The sequence below is a fragment of the Centruroides vittatus genome, unplaced genomic scaffold, assembly GCF_030686945.1.
Source record: "Centruroides vittatus isolate TY-2023 unplaced genomic scaffold, ASM3068694v2 scaffold_1015, whole genome shotgun sequence".
NCBI classification, from domain to species: domain Eukaryota; kingdom Metazoa; phylum Arthropoda; class Arachnida; order Scorpiones; family Buthidae; genus Centruroides; species Centruroides vittatus.
The window spans coordinates 1,648,693-1,669,877 of record NW_027122666.1 but is presented as its reverse complement, the minus strand read 5'-3'; the positions used below and the strand labels follow the sequence as shown (position 1 = coordinate 1,669,877).

The window sequence follows — 21,185 nt, the reverse complement described above, 5'->3', positions numbered from 1 at the left end:
TGATAAATCAGATGTGTGTATACATATTTTTTAATATACTGGCTTTAAAATGGGTTATCCTCACTAACGAAGTTAACTGGATTCATTTCAGAGACAATACAGTCCTGGAAACAATGAGAGTGATACAAAAAAAGTTTCGAAACTATGCGAACAATAAAAGTTATCATGGGCTAGATTAAAGAAAGTATGGGCGAATTACACGTATATTTTTTCGAACGTGATCATTGCTCATAATTTTTTAAGTACATATCGATGACGTTATAACTCTCATTGAATATTATCGAGGGTCCAATTAACCCTGACACAATTTTCAAGTAGAGTATTGACTACACCCAATACTTACCAGTCATGACCCAAGGTTACTATTGTTAATAAACCCAGGTAGAGAATTGGTATTGCTTACATAAAAAATTGTTTTTAAGTTGTCTAAATATAGAAAAAAAGGCAGAGAAAATAACGAAAAACCCCCTGTTCTCACGAAAATACAAAAACAAAACTTTCAGAAATTAATGTTGTGAAACAAATTCTTAGATTTGTTTCCTAGAATATCAAGGTTTTGTAAGTTTGAATCACCTGTTTATGTATCAATCCTACAAATTTTTTAAGTTAGAAAAGTTTATATACGTGTATTAATCCATAAAGAGTGAATGAAGTCAGGAAGTTAAAGGAATTGGACCTTAAAAATTCCTTCTAGGAAAAAAAAAACTCTATTGCTGTGTGCCCCTTAAAAATAGATTTTCGGGTATAAAATAAGGTCTGTTTATTAGTTTTTTTATAATTAAAAATATTTGTTATTTTTTAAGTCAATACGCGAATTTATTTTATTATATTAATTATAAATTTCTTGAAATTATAAAAACGTTTGTGCTGTGAAAACTTAAACAAAATAACAGATATAGCTCGTTACTCTTAAACATTTTTTTTTTGTCTAGTGGAAATTTATGGTTGTGTAAATTTGTAAAACATGAAAAATAGAGCGAGACTTACAAGAAATATATTCTTTTTATAGTCGACTATTTTATAGAATTCTACTTCGAATGTTTAGAACTTTAATTGTGTTATTTATTTATTTTTTTATTTTTTCTTAAGTAAATAACGATTGGATTTTGCTTGTCCTTAACATTGGATCTCTTGCCACTTTAGGTCATACCTTCCTCCTCCCTAAACAAAAAAATCCCTGCTGGGATTCTAAAGAGAGAAGGTGACCTCATCGTAGGAACGAGGCCTTTTCTCTGGGGTCATTGTTCGATTTTGCTCAGACTTGATTGAAAACTAGGCCATGTATTAAAACGATGACGTTTTTCCATACGTCTTTGAAGTTTCTTTTCTATTTCATCAATGTAAAACAGTAGAAGAATCATTAATTTAAAAATTTAAATATCAACCGAGTCAAATGCGATCTTTCTAAAACACGTTAGTGATGCCACAAACGAATATAAATGAGTGAAAGTCACGCGATCTTCGTTTTCTGAAAGTTCGTTAACCTTAAGGATTCTCGAGTTATGGGAAGTTGACAAAGAAATTATTCTGTGAAATTTTAATACCAGGCAAATTTTCTTTACACTTTTATCTTTTTAAAAGTGTCTTATAGACAGTTGCTAATTTATATTCTTATAAGATGTATCGATAAGAAATGACGTAGAACTGACGCATGTCCTACATCAGAGAAACCGCTCCTATGTCATTCTCTAATTTTAATCTTTAAAATTATTTTAAGGACATTTTTAATGATGTTACAATATTTGATGAGCAAATGATTATAAGGAAAGATAAGAAAGTTTCAAGATATAATCGAAATTAATTCTAATTTTTATTTTCCGAATGAATATTTATGAGTTCGAAACTAGTTAATGCCCTTTTTAACCTTAATTACAGTGAAAAGATGTGAATTTTACTTTGGTTTAGCATTTATTCTAGTAGAATGGTACAAAGTACGAAGCAATATCTTACAAACTATAATTTTAAAAATTCATTAATCATAGAAAATTAGGTTATTCGAAAAGAATGATACTCCCAAAACTTATCTGATACTGTTTTGTATATAATCATTTCTATATTATTAATAGGATAATTGTGGACAAGATACTACAACTATAAAAAGCTATTCATTGTTTGATTATAATCTATATTCTTTTTTTACATATTCGTTTATTGTCTTCTTAAAATTTAAAAACAGTAAATTTAATTGTTTTTATTTTTAGAGAAAGTTAAATTTCTTTAAATTTCAATTAGAAAAAAATCCTGTTGCTGATAATGTATTTTTTACTGTTTTTCTTTTTTTAATGATGATTGATCATCTTTGCAAGCATTCAAACTGACAATGATGAGTACATAGCAATTATTGAATCTGTCAGCAGTTAAAATGTCTTTTATGTTGTCAAAAATTGCAATTGCCGTAGAAAATTTAATTTTTTTTTTTTTTTTCATAAATAAACTTTTTAATAATTCTTAACTACCTACATTCAAACCTCTGAACAACGGCCACTGGCAGGAATATTTTAAAAAATTGCAGTTGTTTGGAAGTTATTTTGTGTGCATTTTTGTTCAAAAAGAAAAGGTCTCTGAAAAAAATGGCCGCTGTTTAAAGGTGGCTGTTATTGAAGATTCGACTGTATATCAAATTTTATCATCAGTTCACAATTTTATCTGTTTTATTCTCCCTATAATAACATTTTCCTGAAGACAAACTGTTCTACTAACCGAATTTTCATCATAAATTTGTTGATAATATTGTTAATAATGCGATAGAATAAATAAGAACAGTGTAATAACTTTGATCTGTGGTCCATTTTGATATAAACTAAAGCTTTTTATACATTTTTGTATAATCAGAGGATCTTACAGAGGATTTTAATTGAATGGACAAGGCAACCAGACAACACTGGTGCGTCATCCTATGGGCACAAAGGGAAATTGTCTGGGGCCCTACTAACAGGGATTCTAAACTAATCTTTTATAAAAAAAAATATTTTCCCCAAAATTTTCCCCGAAAAAAATGTCTGAAGTCAATATTGTACATCGAGATTCCTAATTCGAATTTTTCTGGAAGCCCATAAAGCTATAATGCGCCACTGCAAGACGATCTGCTAAGAGAAAAACTTCCCGGGAGGACTTTCTATGGAAAACTGAACCCATATTTAGGTGTTAGACACGTGGAAACTCCACGCGGCCAGTCCGTGGGTCAGCACGTGGAGTTTTTCGCAATTTTAGTGTTCAATGGTTTTATCCACTCAGCCATTGTTGGGCCCTGATTCTGTAGAGAATTATGAACGATGGTAACTGTATATGATTATAATAATCATGTAATATGCGTTTCATAATGGCACCGATCGTATTCTCATTGCAGCAGAAAAAGTTGGTCATGTTAACATAGAAAATGACATTATACTAATGATAATTGAAAAATACTCTCATTCAGTAAGTGGCAACAAAAAAAAGAAAGCAAAATAGATTTTTTCCTGTGTATCTAAAGCCAGGAAATTCTACAATACCAATGTTAATTTTTTACTTCCTATACAAAAGTGAATGGATGTATAGGGATTATATGTCCATAGATTGTGTTGTTGTAATTGCTCTTTTGCAGAAAATGTCTATTTAACTGGCACAATAACCTATTACGTTTATCTTTTGTGGATAGAAATCCGGTTTTCTACAGGAAACGAATTCGAAAACACTCATAGGTAGTAAATGCTCGTTAGTAATTGATGTAGGGTAAAAAAATAGGGTCTGTTTTTCTTGTTTCTCGTTGTTTGACAATGTTACAGATCTTAGTTTTGTATAGTCTAAATTCGTTGTATTGTTACTTTAGTAGTTATTTATAAAAATATAAGAATCAAAAGTGATGTATACAGTGTCAGTTTCGTTAATTACTCAGAGGAAAATGTTAATAAGGTAAAGATTATTTACGACTGTTCCACTAACACTCGAAGAAGGGGGCAAAATGGTGAATAGTTTTATCAATTTTCCTCGAAATAAAAATAACATTCGACCTTGATTTATTACTTGTTTTTAATATAATTTACCTTATATAATTAAAATTTGTAATCAACATCTCCGATTTAAACTGCAAACAACAGAACCCCACGAAGATATGTATAAATTTGTATAAAAGGAATTGAAGAAAATTACTGTTACGACATATTTTAAAGACGTAAATGAAAGCAATAAATTATTTATAACAATCCCAGTTGGCTCATTAAGGAAAAAAGAAAAAAAAAACTTTAAAATAATGATAACATCGTAGTAAGAAGTATAATCATTCTTAGAAAATTGTTCTTGGGTGCAAAGTCCCTAGAGTTTCCTTAAATTGCCAGCAAGATATTACTTTCACAGGTTATTGTTTTCTACAGTATATATAAAACAATCCAATATTGTTTTACTACTGTCTGGGGTTCTTTTTTTAATTGGATTTTTTAAATGTAATTAATAAGATAAAAAGAAAAGTTATCCATTAACAAAAGCCTGTGCATCCAATTCTCTAAATTATATACCTTATATTTATATTAAATTTCTTCTCTTATTAAAAAAACAATTATTTTTTTTCTTCTTTAAATTCAAACTAACAATTAAATATTTTCATTACTTTCATTACTTACAAGGTCTTTGATCTTACCAATGGAAAACTTGTCACCAAGGTTAGGGTTAGTTATAGCAATAATAATTGTTTTGCAATCGTAGGTCAATGAAAACTGGTAAAATTTTCTACTTTATTCTAAACCACACCCTTTATTTTAATGTTTTTACATTAAAAAATGTATTTTATATTTTATCATTTAAGGTAAATAGTTATTGTTCCAAAAATGGATCATTGGCTTGTTGTTTCTGATGACACCATGTCTCCTTGACACACTATTGAGATAGTTCGAATCCAGTTTATAATTTGAACTGTGGGTCTGTAAGTGAACGATCGCTCTTGTTCACAAATGTAAACATCATTATCCTCGTTATAACATTAATTAAAGCGTCGTCAATAACTTCGCCCATTAAACACTGCTTTATGGCAATCGGCTCTTTGATGAAGGTATCAGGCTAATTATGTTTTTGAACTAAAACTCTGGTAAATATATATTTTTAAAGTAACAAATTAAAAGACTAAACCCATTTCTCAATTACATTTCTAAATGAATAATCCTAATTAATTCTTTTCAGACTTGTGGCATGAAGCTGCAATGTACGACATACCCCCTACACTAAATAATGATACGTATAATAATATAAATCTATAGCTTATGGGAGGCCTTAAGCTATGGACTCATAACGGGAGACCCTAGGCAAGAGCTTGTTTATTTTATGTAAAAATCCAGCCTTGATTTTTATATAGGGTCGACTCGCTCATTAGGCACTTTAAGTAGAAGTAGATGCCTAGAGCAATCAAATTTTGAGGGCGACAATGCGTGAAAGTATACGTAATGGTATTTTATAATAATTGTTTTTCTTAAAAATTGTTCAATGATGGGAGATGATGTGCTCACTTGTTTTCTTACTTAAATACTAAATTTAGATTAAAAATTACATAAAGTAAGGTAGAAACCCGATATGGCCCGCAAGTCTAGACTATTATATTGGCATATTGGCCAGCTCTAATTTTTTCCCGAAAATTAGAATTGGCCAAAATATTAGTCTTAACTTGTGGAGCCATATAGAAGCCCCTGTCATATAATAAATGTCAGTAATTAAATTTTTAAAAGAAGTTACAAATGTACCTTTTTGTTTCAAATTCAAATAATAATAACATTAAAAATAATGTTCTTATAACACTAATAACATAAATTAATAACACGTAAGATATAAAATGGTGGCTGTGAGTCATGTTTCTATCTTAAAAAAGTTGGTTAGACTCGTATTTGTTTCCCCTTTCACATGACTTTTCATAATAAATGTATTAACGTAACGTTATTCTTAGTATATCTACATTCTTACCGAAAAATTAGTAATAGATTATTCTATAAATAATCAATTTTTTCATTAAATAATTTATTTTTAAGAACTATTTTTAAAATTATACGAATGGGAATTAATAGAAGTTTTTAAATTTAGATTTATTAAGGGGAAAATGTGAAATGGTTTACTGTTATAGTGAAAAGATTCGGTTTTTCTTAAAGCATTGGCTAATGCAATTCTATAATAATTCGAATCAAGCAGAAAATTGCAGAGATAATATTTTGCCTGAATCTTAAAATTGGAAATAAATGCAATTATGATTTTATGAAGAGATTTCTGTTCGACAAGGACAATTACTTTTCGTGTTTATATGATAATTATTTACTGAATTTTCCCGTAATTTACTCAAGAAAATCGTTGATGCATACAAAATAAAGTAAAATTTTAAATTTATTTATCTCCAAGTTTTATAGAGAGAATTGTATATAATTTGTTAAGAAGTGTATCGAAAATAAATTTTAGCATTAAAAAATCAATACTATAAAGTACGGCAATTTAATTTTTCTTTTTCGTTTTAGGCTTTTATTGCCCTGTGGGGCATTAAAACAGCTTTTTTTCAGGCCCTCGTGGGTTCGGCCAGGTATAAAATCTGCCAGATTTTAGCCCTGGTCAAACCCACTGGTGATGAAGACAGACTGCATGTGGATCCTGGCAGTTCTCCCAGATTCGATTCCAGATCCTCAAGGCTGCAATCTGACGACTTTCCCTCGGCCATCCGGCCTGCACTTTAATTATATACAATTATATCAAAATGTTTAAATATAATTTATTAATTAATTCAAAATTTAAAATTTAGAAATATTTTACATAAATATATTTCTTCGAATATAAAAATACACTTACAAATTTTTGAATTTCAAAATTTAAGAATTGGCGACAAATCTCTCTCTTTTTTTTTTAAGTTTATATACTGCCATCTGTTGACCAATTCACGCAACAGCTCAGAGTCATCTTGTTATTTATACTATTAACATAAATAAACGAATTATGCAGTCTAATTAATAAATACTAAATATAAATTTAGGACAAATAATTATTATAGTAATAAATTAAAATTTTAAATAATAAATGAACTGAAAAGTTTTAAAAATAACGTAGTTACGCTCCAATTTTAAATTATATACTGTATTTGCATTTCACTATATTATTTTAAAATATTTAATTTAAATATGTATTAAATTTACATTAATACATTTTAAAAATAATATTTAAATACAGGATTTTTTTTTTAATTTTTATTTAAGATGCTTTTAAAAAGAAATTTTAAATGGTGTTAACGAGTCAAATACTTTATTGACTTTATAGCAAGATGAATCTGTTTTATCTGCTGATATTTTAAATTGCAGAACTTCATTTCCTGTATAATATCTAAAGGATAATCTTACATAGATGCAGTTGTTGTTAATATCTACACAAAGACAAGGATACATTGATAAGGTTAAAATCATTCTACGAAATAATAATAATTATCTCACAGAAAAATTACAAAGATTAAAAATACAATTTCCTACATATATACAATTTCCATACAACTGGTGATTAGGGGACAAGTTTGTTGCATGACCGGATTATCGCATTGTCTTTTGATTCTTCCTGGTTCAACCGGTTATAACTGACACCCAAGATAAAATTATTATTAAAATGGTGGGATTAAACAAGATTTTTACCCGAATATTTGAAATATTATTATCATAGAAGACAAACTGGAATCTAGCGAAAGGTATCTGAAACCGTATTAACTTATACGAAAAATGAGAAGTGGATCAATAATTTAGTAAAAATATTTTTGTATATAACACATGATGGTCAATGATATAGTGGCCTAATATGCCATTTTATTAGTAACATACTTAACTATATAACAAGATGACATTATGCGACTGTTCCCTATAAATCTGACATTGAAATTCCAATTTGTATAGTTGATGCGGATTGCAGTCTATCGTACGTGTTTTGTTTTATAAAACACTTCACGCAAATAATAATATGTTTTTATCCTTCTACTTTATTAGAGTTTAATAATGTTCTCGATTAATTATTATAGGGGAAAAAAACAATTTCACTAGAGTATAAATGTTTAATTAAATATTCTCGAGGTTGAAGTAGTCCACTAAATTAGATATACTGAAACGAGACTAAAAAAATCTAAATTAAATGCAATTTATCCAGATAAACAGCGTTTAATTATAATCCAGATATATTAAAAAGAAATGCCTGTATTTCTCGATATCCATAGACGATTGATTCCAGGACTCCCCGTGGATACCAGAATCCTCAAATGCTTAAGTCCCTCACACAAACAAATGTAATATTTATTTATAACCTAGGCACAACTTTCTATATACTTTAAATCATCTTTAGATTATTTATAACACCTTACACGATGTAAATACTATGTAAATAGTTGTTAGAGAAAGACATGTTTAGTACAGAGACAATCACCATACGTCTACCTACAGAGTACCTGTCAGGAACAACGTGTACTATGAGAAATACATAGACTAAAACAATATTTAAAACACAAGAAAATTCAAGTTTTGCTTTTTGGAACTTTCTGACATTCTTTTTTTTTTTTGGAATATTTTCTATTTGCGGTTGGTTATGAGGTTGGTATATGAGGAACCCGCGAATAGAGAGCCGATTACATATTCATTGCTACAGTTCTTAAATTTTCTTTGCTTACAGATGGTTATTTTATTTATTTTCATTTGCATTTGTTTTATTTAATACCTACAAATATACTAAGAAGATCATCTGAACGTTTTATTTTTTAGTCTATTTACTAAAACGATATTATCTGCATGCGAACTATATCTCAGTTACAAAAAAAAAAAAAAAAAAAATGTAATGAAAGGCCCGGTATTCAATGCCAAAGATCACTCACATCATATGAAACCAGATCAAGGCATAAATATGTCGAAAGGCGACAATTAATCTTTAGTCACTGAACTTCTAATAAACAAATGCAACAATTTTATGACGAGAACTTAAAAGCCAGGTCTAAATTAGGATATTTAGTATTTAGTAAACAATTAAAAGTTTCTGTTTTCAACTGTTACTTTACAAAGATTTTCGTACATAATTAAAATAATTAGCTTAATTGTATATTATAAATTCTATAAGTTAAATATACTTAGCTTAAAATCGTCACGAACGTTCTTCCGTCATGGGAATATATATATATAAAGAGTTTACCAATAAACTTTCACATTTATCTCATAGTCAAATGTGTTTTATATAGATCTAATATAGAAGGAAAACACTAAGAAATAACATTTAAAAATAATATGCTAATAAATTGAATTGATTATTATTTTCGACAAGTAATATCCTGTAGACAGATCTATATGATAATTTTAAAAATTTGGTTGTGTCCATCACGAATATTACAATTAAATAATAATTAAAATTACCGTAATATCATGCATTCATTTATAAATATATTGTCACAATTACCATGTAATAATTTATTATAATTAACTATTATTAAAATAATAAGTTTTCACATAGGTTTAAGATCCGTAATTATTTAATTAAATACAGTAATTAAATATTACGAGGCATGAATAATAATAAAGCAAATATTACAATATTAAAGGTATACAGTAGAGCGTCGATAAGTGGAACCAATTGGGGACTGGGGTCCTTCCAGTTAATGATTTGTTCCAGTTTCCGACTTTGTACGAAAAAATACATTAACCTGTCCGATGTTCAAATTTTTCTCCGTTGCGTATCGCTTCCTGTTGAATTTTTCTCCGTTGCGTGTCGCTTCGTGTTGAATTTTCGTCGATTTTAAGCCTAACGAAAATTTTTATAATAATCATCGAGGCTATCGTATCGTTAAAAATTATTTCTGCATTTTGTACAAACAAAATAAATATATTAAAGAATATAAAAAACATGAAAATTAATACTTTAGAAGTAAATTTAGTATCAAAAACATTCGATTCAGCACGACACAGTCCGACTGAAAATCGTTCCACTTTCCGACCATTCCACTTACCGACGTTCCACTTATCGACGCTCTACTGTACTTTAATTTGTGTTTTTGTAATTTAACCTATGCAATTTATTTTATGAAAATGCAAATACTACAGTTAAGAAAAATCATTAATATGTCGGTTGTTCAAAGTTCCCGAACTTTTTGAATAGTGCACCTCCAGTTGGTTATTTTTTAATCCTCTTGAAGGCGTTGTGTCCTTGGAAACCTTCCGTGTAATATGTTTCAACCCGTTTGTTGATATCTTGTTTTGGTGATTAGCAGTTTATGTGAAGTGGTGTTAGTGGAGTTCGGCAAAAAATCGGATCCGCTAAAATGAGCTCTTTGAAGGAGCAGCGTTGTTCTATGAAATTCTGTATGAAATTCAGAAAATCCCCCTCCCCAAAAAACCTCGACAAGTTCGCTCAAATGTTAAGGTGATATTGACTGTTTTTTTCGATGCAAAGGGGTTGTGTATCACGAATATCTACTTACAGCGAGACAGTCAACACGGAGTACTAGCTAGGGTTATGAAATGTCTAAGAAACAGAATCAGGCCAAACGGCCCGAACTTTGGAGGAGCGGCGAGTGGTTTTTTTCACCACGACAACGCGCCGGCTCATTCATCCCTCAGAACTCGTGAGTTTTTGGCCAAAACGACCGCTGTGCTTCCGACTCACCCTACTCGCCTGACCAAGCTCCATGCGACTTTTTCTGTTCCCCAAACTAAAAAACACGCACAAAGGAAAAAGATTTGCCACCATTCTAGAGATAGAAAAAAAACGACGGAGCCGCTTATGAGCATTCCGGAAAAAGCGTTCCAGGACTGTTTCAAAAAGTGGAAACACCGTTGGGATAACTGTATATGTTGGGGAGGAGACTACTTTGAAGGGGACAGAATGCAGCAGAAGGAGACCCTGACGTTTCGGCAGAAGTTGTAATCCACAAATTTCCCAATTTTCTTTTTATCTCTTTTCCTTCTGTGGGCACTAAGAAGCCCACAAAATTGACCCCCCAAGATTTTTACATGTTTGCATTCACGACACCTTAAAACGCCGAGAAATACAACAAAATTCGGGGATATCTCTGTATGTATGGATGTTAGTGTGTGGAGACACGATGCTGTTCACTCTCTTTGAAGCTTAGTAATTCCTGTAATTTTTGTCGAAAATTTTTGAAATTTTGCAGGGAGGTTTGTGCATTAGGTGGGTTGATGCTATTTAATTTTGGTGATTAAAGGTCGAGGGAGTTGGGAGATAAAAGGGTTAGTGTGTATCTCCAATAGGGTCGGACTTAATGACTACTCGTTATTAGCATTTACAATTTTTTAAAATAAAACCCATCCCTATTCTTAAAATTAAGCTTTTTGCCATTTAAAAATATAAAATGTTTTTAATAATAAAATATGATAACAGATGGCGCAACCAAATATTGCCAGGAAAGTTAAATAACTCTTCTGGATTTTTTGACGTGTAACATCGAGAATAGGCATCATAATCTTATAAGTACCGTCACGCCGATGTACGAAATTTGCGATATATCTCACGATATAAGCCCCTTAGTGCATAGAAAGTAGAGAAGCATACGAGGGCTGTTCGGAAAGTTCGCGGCCTTGCCTATATGCGGCGCTGCGATCAATTTAATTTTTGGCGGGAATAATTCAGCCATCTTTGCTAAAGATACGATACGAATTTCCGCTTGATTTGTCGTAAAGTTTTGCCACAAGAGCTTAGCAGATAGTCAGTGTGCAAATGCTTTGTCAAAAATAGAGAAGATAGAGACTCGTGCGGTCATAAAATACCTGACGAAAAACAGGTTGATCCCATCTCAAATCAAAGCTGACATGGATGAAGTTTTGGGAGAGTCTGCTCCTTCGTACACCACTGTAAAAAAATGGACAGCCTTTTTTAAATCTGGCAGAGAGAGTGTGGAAGATGACCCTCGCAGCGGACGGCCGTCAACTGCTGTCACTAAAAAAAATATCGACAAAGTTCACGATTTGATGTTAGCAGATCGCCGTTTGAAAACGTGTGAGATAGCTGAGACAACAGGCATCTCTGTCGACCGAGTGCACCACATCCTAACCGAAAATTTGAGTATGACGAAGGTCTCAGTAAGGCGGGTGCCGCATCTGCTGACCGCCAAGCAAAAACGTGTTCGCACTTTGATGTCAAAGGAGTGTTTGGACTTCTATCAGAAAAACCCACAGGATTTCTTGCGTCGGTTTGTGACTACTGACGAAACGTGGATCCACTATTACACTCCTGAAACAAAAGAACAGAAGAAACAATGGAAAACATCACAGTTCGCCACCACCAAAGAAGGCAAAGACAGATCCATCAGCGGGGAAAGTGATGGCCCGGTTTTTTGGGATGCTAAAGGAATCATCTTTATTGACTACCTAGAAAAAGTAAAGACCGTCAATGCTGTCTATTACTGTTTTCGAAAAACTGAAGAAAGAAATTAAAGAAAAGAGGCCACACTCGAAGAAGAAAAACGTTCTGTTCCACCACGATAATGCACCTGCATATTCTGCCAGAATCACTAAACAAAAGATAAACGAAATTCGCTTCCAATTAGTTACACATCCACCGTACTCACCTGATTTGGCCCCAGTGACTTCCACCTTTTTCCAAACCTAAAAAAATTCTTAGCTGGAAAGAAATTCCACTCAAATGACGAAGTCATCTCTGAAGTGAACGAGTATTTTGCACACCTTGACAAATCGACCTATTGTGATGGCATAAAAAGCTAAAACATTGCTGGAATAAGTGCATTGCTAACAAAGGAGACTACATTGAAAAATAAAAAAAGTTTTAACATTATTTTGTTTTTTGTTCTATTTGAGGCCGCGAACTTTCCGAACTGCCCTCGTATGTGTCTGAAAACGTTTTCAAATTAAGTTTTTTCCATATACTGTAATAAAATTGTCGAAACAATTAAAGATTTTTTTCCCCTCCTGTACTACTGTTTGCAGAAATTTACACAAAATCTTCAACACTATCGTCTAAATCAAACAGATACTGTACTAGTAGTACAGAGGTCCTAAAACATCATAACTTCATCTATCTGCAATGAATACGCTTTGTAAAATTTTAGTCGACAATAGCTTTTTATCTATGTCATCAGAACGATCTTAAATACTTAAACACAAACTTCTCTATAAAATTCTTCAGTGATTTTTGCTGTCTGTTTTTGGCAAGTTTGTGGTCCTATGTGCCCTTCATCTTCCTCTCTAGAAATTGCATTTGTTACACAACACATTCGATGACAGAATGCAGCTGACTTGCTTGCAATTCTTGTAGATATGGTGAAATCTGTCTTCAACACAATTCGGTTGGGAACATTGGTTTGATAAACGAAGCCCTTTAGGCAGCCCATAACCAAAGGTCACGGGGACTCGGATTTGGTGATGCATTTGGAGGTTTACGCAAATGACCAGTTACAATTCGCACAAATAGTAGGCCCACTTCCGAAGCTTCACATAACAATACTTTCAAGTTTAAGTTGATATGTGGAGGGTGAATCATCTTGCATATTTTGCAGTTTAGATAACTCCTCAGATGCAGTGCTGGAATGATGAAGTTTAGGAACATTAACCAAGCATGTTACTGGCCTATATACAGAGTTTTCTTTAAAAATAAGAATCAATGATAAGGGACTCTTTGAAATCCTTTAACACCACATCGTTATTTTTGGTGAATGCATGGAATTGACGAATATATGAATTTTCGTCAGACCAAATACAATAGCTGTAAATATTCATTATACCATGCAAATGAAAATGAAAATGAGTCTTATCTTCACAGAATTTACCAGAGCTATACCACATCAACCATCTTCTGAACTACGAATGTCACGGCAACTGTTTTCCGCTTATCATTATCACCAGAAAGCAATTTTTGACTGGAATATCTTGTATGGATAATCTTGTATGTTGAAATGACAGTGTGGAAAATTCTGCGAAAAATCTTGCATTTTTTACAGAACTTTCCACACTGTCGTACAGAGCGTTTAATTGTCATGATATTGCATGAGCATTACTGCTGCTATGAGAATTTTCCATTACATTCCCACTAAAGCAGTAGCAACGTCTTTCGTTTTTATACTTTCAATCGGTTTGAGATCCCGTCCTAGTTTTAAAGCAAAAAGTTCCAGTTTCCTCGATACAAAATCATTTTCTTAATGGATCTTGATGGACCTTTTCAATTACAGAGAGATCAAGTTCGGAGAAAAATCCAATCTGGCAACTTGACAACAATCTAATTACAAAAGGCATGTAAACGTAATTTTAAAAAAATAAAATTTTTTAAATTTTAAATTTTTAACTAGAAATATTAATTTAAAGTTTAAAATTTAATTATCTTAAAAAACAAGTATATATTTTTTTTCAACATGATATGCGAAAAGCGCCATTCGGTGTCAATACACTTATCAATTTTCGGCATGGTTTACGTGTTTTCATATGAATGTTTACTTGTTCTATGAATTTATGCGTTTATAAATAAACACAAAATTTAGGAAACTTATTAAATAGTAGCATGGTTGGTTTAATTATTTTTTTGAAATGCTTAGAATAAATTTAAGAAAATTGTGATCTATATAATTTTTAAACATGTTTTTCAGGCTGTACTTATTAAGGATGTTACACTGACAGATAATTTTCCATCAGATCTACTATTAGAAAAACATCACAATTATATAGCATCTTATAGTAACAAAAAAGATGATTATGTAAGTATTAAACCTTATTGTGTAACATATAAACAGTATAATGATATACTGTAGTGTGCATAACCATAATGCACTAAGGATTAATATACTTTTACACTTAATACTCATTATTTGTTACTCAATGACTTTAATAAAGAATAATGAATATTGACTATAGTTGATATTCATTACTCAATTACTGTCTACTTGGTAGAAAGAATTTTCACGAAAACTCACTAAATAAGACTTTACCAGCAATATTCCTTGTTTTCTCAAATGTTTTTGGTTGTTCTAGCAGCCATCATCAGAATACAAATGAAAAAATATAAAATAAAATGAATATGTGGAACAAGAATAGTTTGAAATGTAACAAGCATACTGAAATGGTTGGAAATAAATCGAAAAAGAAATAATATAAAATAAAAAGATAACTATACATAATAATAAAATGTTTTCATGTAACTCATGGAATGAATTTCTATGTGAATGGAAGATGTGCATCCTTAATATTGATGCAAACGTGGTTATGACGTGAATTTCATTGAGAGCAGAGTTGTTGTAATGAGTGTATGACCTGTGCAATTATTTGGGCTCTTGCACTTGGTTAATACTTAGTCTTTAGCATTTAGAAAAGATCCCACATTTATATTTTACAATGGGCCCACAAATTATGAAACTAGTTCTGATTAGAATTCTTATTAGACATTAAAAATTTAATCAGGTAATTTAGGGATGGCAAACCTTTCTGAGTCCATATGCCATATAGTAATTATAAGCATAATTATCTTTAAAAATGTTGCATTCTGACGTTTTAGATTTCAAACAAAGATTTTTAAATAAATGTAATGAACATGCCCTAATTAGAATAAATCTTTCCACGGCTGGTTATTTACTAAATGTAAAGAAGCTGATTGAGAAAAGTATAATGGCGCATTGAACTGAATATAAAACCATAATAAAAATTGATTCTGATTGAAATCTATGAACCAAACATTGTTATGGATTGTGATGTTATAGCCACTGAAGAGACCTTGTTATTGTCAGGGTGAAATGCACTTGGAGGTAATATTAAACTGATCCAAGTGATTTTTGACATTGTCATTTCAAGTAAATGTCTTATAGTTAAAAAAAATTTGTATAGACTGGAACAAGTAATAATCTGAGTGTGCCCGATCTGGTGAATATGGTTGGTGTGATAACACATCCCATCTAAGCTATAACAGTTTCTGACAAGTTACCAAACTTGTGTGAAATTTGGCATTATCATGATAAAACACTACACTTTGTTTGTTGATCAATTCTGGCCTTTTCTGTTTGATGATATTACTCAATTTGTTTACTCGATGGCAGTACACTTTTGAATCAATTGTTAAATTGTCTGGTAAAAGCTCAAAAACAAATTTCTTTAAAATCCCACCATAGAGAGCATCTCTCTTTAATAACATGTGGAACCCATATATCGAGCTTTGAAACGAAACCAATTTGTTTTAAGTAATAATAAATGGTTCAATTTAACAGATTTAATCTCTTAGTGATTTCACGTGTTGTTATATGGCAGATTGCTTTAATCAGTACCTTTATTTTGTTTTCATTGGCTTCAAATGGCCATCCAGAATGTGGTGTATCTTCGATATTAAAATTGCCAGAATGCAGTTTTGTAAACCAGTTTTGGCACTGTCTTTCTCTCAACACATCTTCTCCAAACATGTACCACAATTTTTTTCTTGTTTGAGCAGCATTTTGGTTTTTTAGTTATAAAAAAGCAAAATATTCCAAAAATGATGCTTTCGATGTTCCATATTTGATGAATTACCGAAAAAAAATAATTGTACACGAAACAAACAAAATTTTTTACAAATAAGCCTTAAAATGTCAGCTGTTGAAGTATATAATGAAAATGTGGTTTAAAATAAAATTGGCTGGTAAAAATATATCTAATTCCTCTAGTAATAAAAAAACGAAATTACTTTCCGAACAACCCAATACTATCCCATTTTTTAAGAATATTTAATTTTAAATAATTTTCCTTGTAAATCGGTAAAGACAGAGAGGAATAATTTCATCATTATTAAAATATCCAATAAACTGAGATGAAAAAATACATATTTAGAGATAATTTTGCAATATTGTATGACAAGAATGTATGGCATGTACTCTCCCATTTTGCCATTTTATAAGCAGATTTTTTCACAGTGTAAATACAATTCAATCCTACTTGTATACTTTCTGCCAACAAAAACACATGACAGAAGTGATCTGTATCATGTGACAAACACTGATCTGATCTTGCAAATTAATCAGTCTGAAATGAAAAGTATGCACCCCTAGTGATTTCTTGATATCATGTGGCATGTTCAGACAGAAAAGTAGGAAGTGATGTTGACAATCAAAGGCAGTTTTTTGCAATGCCATCCAGTGTTTCCAGATTAGGGATTTTTTTATTGACTGATAGAAAACTTAAGTTAATTTTTTGGGATGACTTTTTTCACTTTGATCTTTTTTCAGTAGACTAAAACAAAAATTTTGACATGATGACAGAACCTGTGAAATACTGTTTAAACATTGTGATCAAATGTGTTATTTGGAATTATTCAAAAATGATTCCTATTGCTAACAAGGCAAGACAGTCAGGACTCTGATTCAAATGAAACTTGGTGAGCATAAAGCCTTAAACACAAGCAGCTCCTTGTCAAAATAGTAGGACCCACTTCTGAAGCATTTCCAAAAATTGGGCTTCTGAAAATTTAGTGTTTATCTTATAAGTCTTTGGAATTTTCATGACCCAGAACAGCAATAGCTGAGTGAATAAGACACTAGATACTAGAGGTAGACAATGTAGGTTTCAACTTTAAAGGTTTAGTTTAGTTTAGCTTTTTATGTGTAATTTTACTGTTTTACTGCATCATTAATATTATTATTACTATTATTCCCACATTTAAAGGTTATAAAACAAAAGATTAAAAATTGTGATGTAATTTTCTATTTAGCAAAAACAATTCACTGCAGATTTAATTGAGGCCTCCTGCTTGTAAAGTTTCCATATCTGGTCTCTTCTTTCATCTATCTAACTCTGTTCTCGAAATTAAGGAAAGGCAGATGGACAGATGATAGTGAGCATTTATAGGTCTACAATTTTTTCAAATTGAAGCCCAATAATAATACTAATTATGTGATAAAATAATAATGTTATACATAATAAAAAACTAAACTAAAATGCCAAAAGTTCAAACCTACATTGTCTCTAGCTCCAATGCCTGTTATCTTATTTACTTGGCTATTGCTGATCTGGGGACTCCTAAAGACTTATAAGCTAAATAGTAAATTTTTAAAGGGCAATTTTTTTAAATGCTTGAAAAGAGGGGTTCTATTATTTGGATAAGGAGGTGTTTGTGTTTAAGGCTATATGCTCACCATGTTTCGTTCAAATTGGAGACTCGAACGTCTGGACCTCTCTTTGTAAGTGACAGCTTAACATGTTACTTTTGCTTTCCAGATGCCAAACTAATAAGGCTATCAGCACCTACATTAATTAGTATGTAAAACTGGTGGTGATAAATAATTTGAAGTGGTGAAAAAAAAAAATTAAAACTGGCAAAATAGTGGCGATATTTTTAAATTTTCCAGAGTGATCCCTGAGTAAGGAGGGAGCCCATAAAAAAATGATTGAAAACATTCTAGTTAGTAGTTTTTGCTATGTTTTAAGGTTGTTTGGGGATGTTTGTTACTCTACACAGCAGCTGTGAATCAGAGGGAGTCCATTTTAACCCTTCTGTTTAAGGCTCTGAATATGTAGATCCAATCAAATTATATGGATTCTCTATATGTTATTTGTAAATATATTATTAACTAAAACTATTATTTATATAACAAATTTATGATTACTTTTTTCTAGGAGTATTGCATGACAGAATATCTGAGAATGAGTGGTCTTTACTGGGGACTTACAGCAATGGATTTAATGGAGAAATTAGATGTTCTCAGTAAACAAGAAATTCTAGATTTTATACAACAATGCCAGCATGAATGTGGTGGATTTGGTGCAAGTGTAGGTCATGATCCTCACTTACTATATACATTAAGTGCAATTCAGGTAATTAAATTTTATTTAGCTAATTGTGTTTTAAAGAAAATTGAATATATTAACCAAAAAATTCCAAATTAGGAAAATAATTGTTTTTATAAATAAATGAAATAATAATTTGATAAAATAATTAATTATTGGAAGTTATTTAAATTATTTAAACAGAGCAAGAATGAGGAAAACATTACGAGGAATTTTATAAATTAGCCTACAAAAGTATTTAATTAAACAAACATTTTTGACCTGTTTAATAGGTCATCATTATGTTAAATAGGTAGAAAATGTTTTAACTAAAAATAGTTTGCTTGATAAAGATATGTATTTTCCTAAAATTTTTATTTATCCAGTTTTAAACTTATTTATGCTTTTAATTTCAGTATGATATACCCAGTTTTAAATGTAATTTTTGTAGATGATTTAAGATGTGTTTACTGTTTTTCATCCATAATGGTTGATCTATTTTAAGCTAGGTTTGCCTTTTTTTGGATAAAATTGAAGCTAACCACAATATTTGTTATTGCTGTACCTTTTAGAATATGCATTCAATATCATGATCAAGTATTACCATTACTCAAAAACATAATTTAATCAAAATCATAGTAATTAACTGAAACTATTACATACATCTCAACAATATATTAAAATTGAAAAACTCTGTTTATTTTTAAATGAATTAATAAAGTGATGTAAGATTTATTAATTTTAAATATGTCATCAAGATCTTGCATTTCAGTAGTATTCTTGAAATTGAAATTTATTAGAATGGTTTAGTTAATCATAATTATCAGATCGAGTGAATATTTTGAATATGATTTATGTTAGGAAAATAAAAATCTGTAAAACCTACAGTTTTTACATATTAGATTATTAACTTTTCATTTGTTGCTTAGAAACAATCAAATGCCATTTTTATATGAGAGTACACTGTTTAATACCTAATTATGTATTTTAAAATTTAACAGTAACTAATATATCATTGTGATAGAAAAATAAAAGCTTTAGATTATAGAATGGAAAAATCCAATTTTGGACATAATTCCAAATGTTTTTGATCTAACATAAATGTTTTGATCTTAAATCATAAATTTATTCAAGTGTAGATCAAAAACATATCTTTGAAAAATGACACTTGATTTATAACTTTCTTTATATTATTTAAAATTAGATTATGCTTTTATAATGCAGTTTTAGATAATTACATCTTTTTTTTTTCATGAGTATAGGTTTCTGTTCTTATTCCTTTCTTTTTTCCATATTTTTTTTAAAACTTTTTCTGCTCTGTGGGTACTAAGAGGGCCTTTACTCAAGTACGTTGTGGGTTTGTCCAAGCCTGCAGTGGAACAACCATGTTATAAGGAATGGGGTTCAGCATATCTTGAACTGATGTGTGATAATTGGGTGATGGTCACTGAGCAATTGAAAATGGGTCATGGTCAAGTAGATGACAGAAACTTACAAAATTTTGCATGCTTAGCAGGCATACAATTTTGTGGATTTTTTGGAAATATTGTAAAAAGTGTATTATGCAGTAAAATGTACCTTAATGGAAAAAAAATCCTTCAGAATGGAGCAAATTTTCTTATGTTAAAAAGATCTATTCAAAATGGAAACCTACCTTGCTGGAAAAAATATTGAAATCTAAAAATAATTAATTTAAAAATAAATAAAAATCTTGATTCTAACATTTATTTTATAGATTCTTACAATATATGACTCAGTGGATATTATTAATGTTGGTAATGTTGTTAATTATGTGAAGAGTCTACAAAAAGAAGATGGAAGTTTTATGGGAGATAAATGGGGTAAGTTTTTTTTATTATTAATTACATTTATGTATCTATATACATACATACATACATACATACATATATATATATATATGAGATGGGTTGATAATAATAATAAGCACAGAGTCCAAACAGTTAGGAGTTGAAAGCTGAAATTTGGTACACACTTAGGGTACACTAAGAAGAGATTTTTCAAAATTCCCCCTGCAGGGAGAGGAAGAGGGTTAAGGATTACCCCGAACTCAGATTCTACTGTACTACTTTAGATGCGGTTTTTTTGCGGGATATCGAATATATATTTAGACCCATCTAAAAATGTTCTAATTAGTCTTGGAAAAGGATGAACCTAATTCTTGCACCCTGTGAAAACATGTAAGATTGGCTATAATCTAATAATCTGAATCTTTGCTATTGTTACTTTTTGCCAGAGCAATGCCAGGCTCATCTGCTAGTTTATAAATAATTTTTATGCAATTATAATTATTTAAAGTGAATGAAAAGACATTATTGTTAAGAATCTCTATCAGATGTCCATTTTAATGGTAAAACTATAACTTAAAAAATATTACTTTAACAATTTAAATTAGTATTTATATTTTCTTATTAGGATTTTATAATTAATGATACACTATATTGAAATACATTATAGATATGCAAATTTATATTGAAATTATTTTTATACAGT

The 21,185-nt window shown here is 30.4% G+C and overlaps 1 protein-coding gene and 1 long non-coding RNA gene across 3 annotated transcripts in view; one reads left to right on the top strand and one right to left on the bottom strand.

The window, feature by feature from the left end:
• Positions 1 to 6,416: 6,416 nt before the first annotated feature.
• LOC136986225 (uncharacterized) lies at positions 6,417 to 6,933 on the bottom strand. Its single transcript, XR_010882445.1, has 2 exons — positions 6,784 to 6,933; positions 6,417 to 6,665 (listed from the first exon to the last, which is right to left on the bottom strand). It is a non-coding gene; the product is annotated as an uncharacterized lncRNA (long non-coding RNA).
• A 7,409-nt stretch (positions 6,934 to 14,342) lies between these two features.
• RabGGTb (geranylgeranyl transferase type-2 subunit beta) overlaps positions 14,343 to 21,185 on the top strand; it is a 31,647-nt gene continuing 24,804 nt past the window's right edge. For both annotated transcript variants that reach the window (XM_067283880.1, XM_067283879.1), the window contains exons 1-4: positions 14,343 to 14,463; positions 14,546 to 14,653; positions 18,525 to 18,722; positions 20,410 to 20,515. In XM_067283880.1, the coding sequence (XP_067139981.1) occupies positions 14,461 to 14,463; positions 14,546 to 14,653; positions 18,525 to 18,722; positions 20,410 to 20,515 (415 nt within the window). In that variant the 5' untranslated portion in view covers positions 14,343 to 14,460. The remainder of the gene's footprint in view (positions 14,464 to 14,545; positions 14,654 to 18,524; positions 18,723 to 20,409; positions 20,516 to 21,185) is intronic.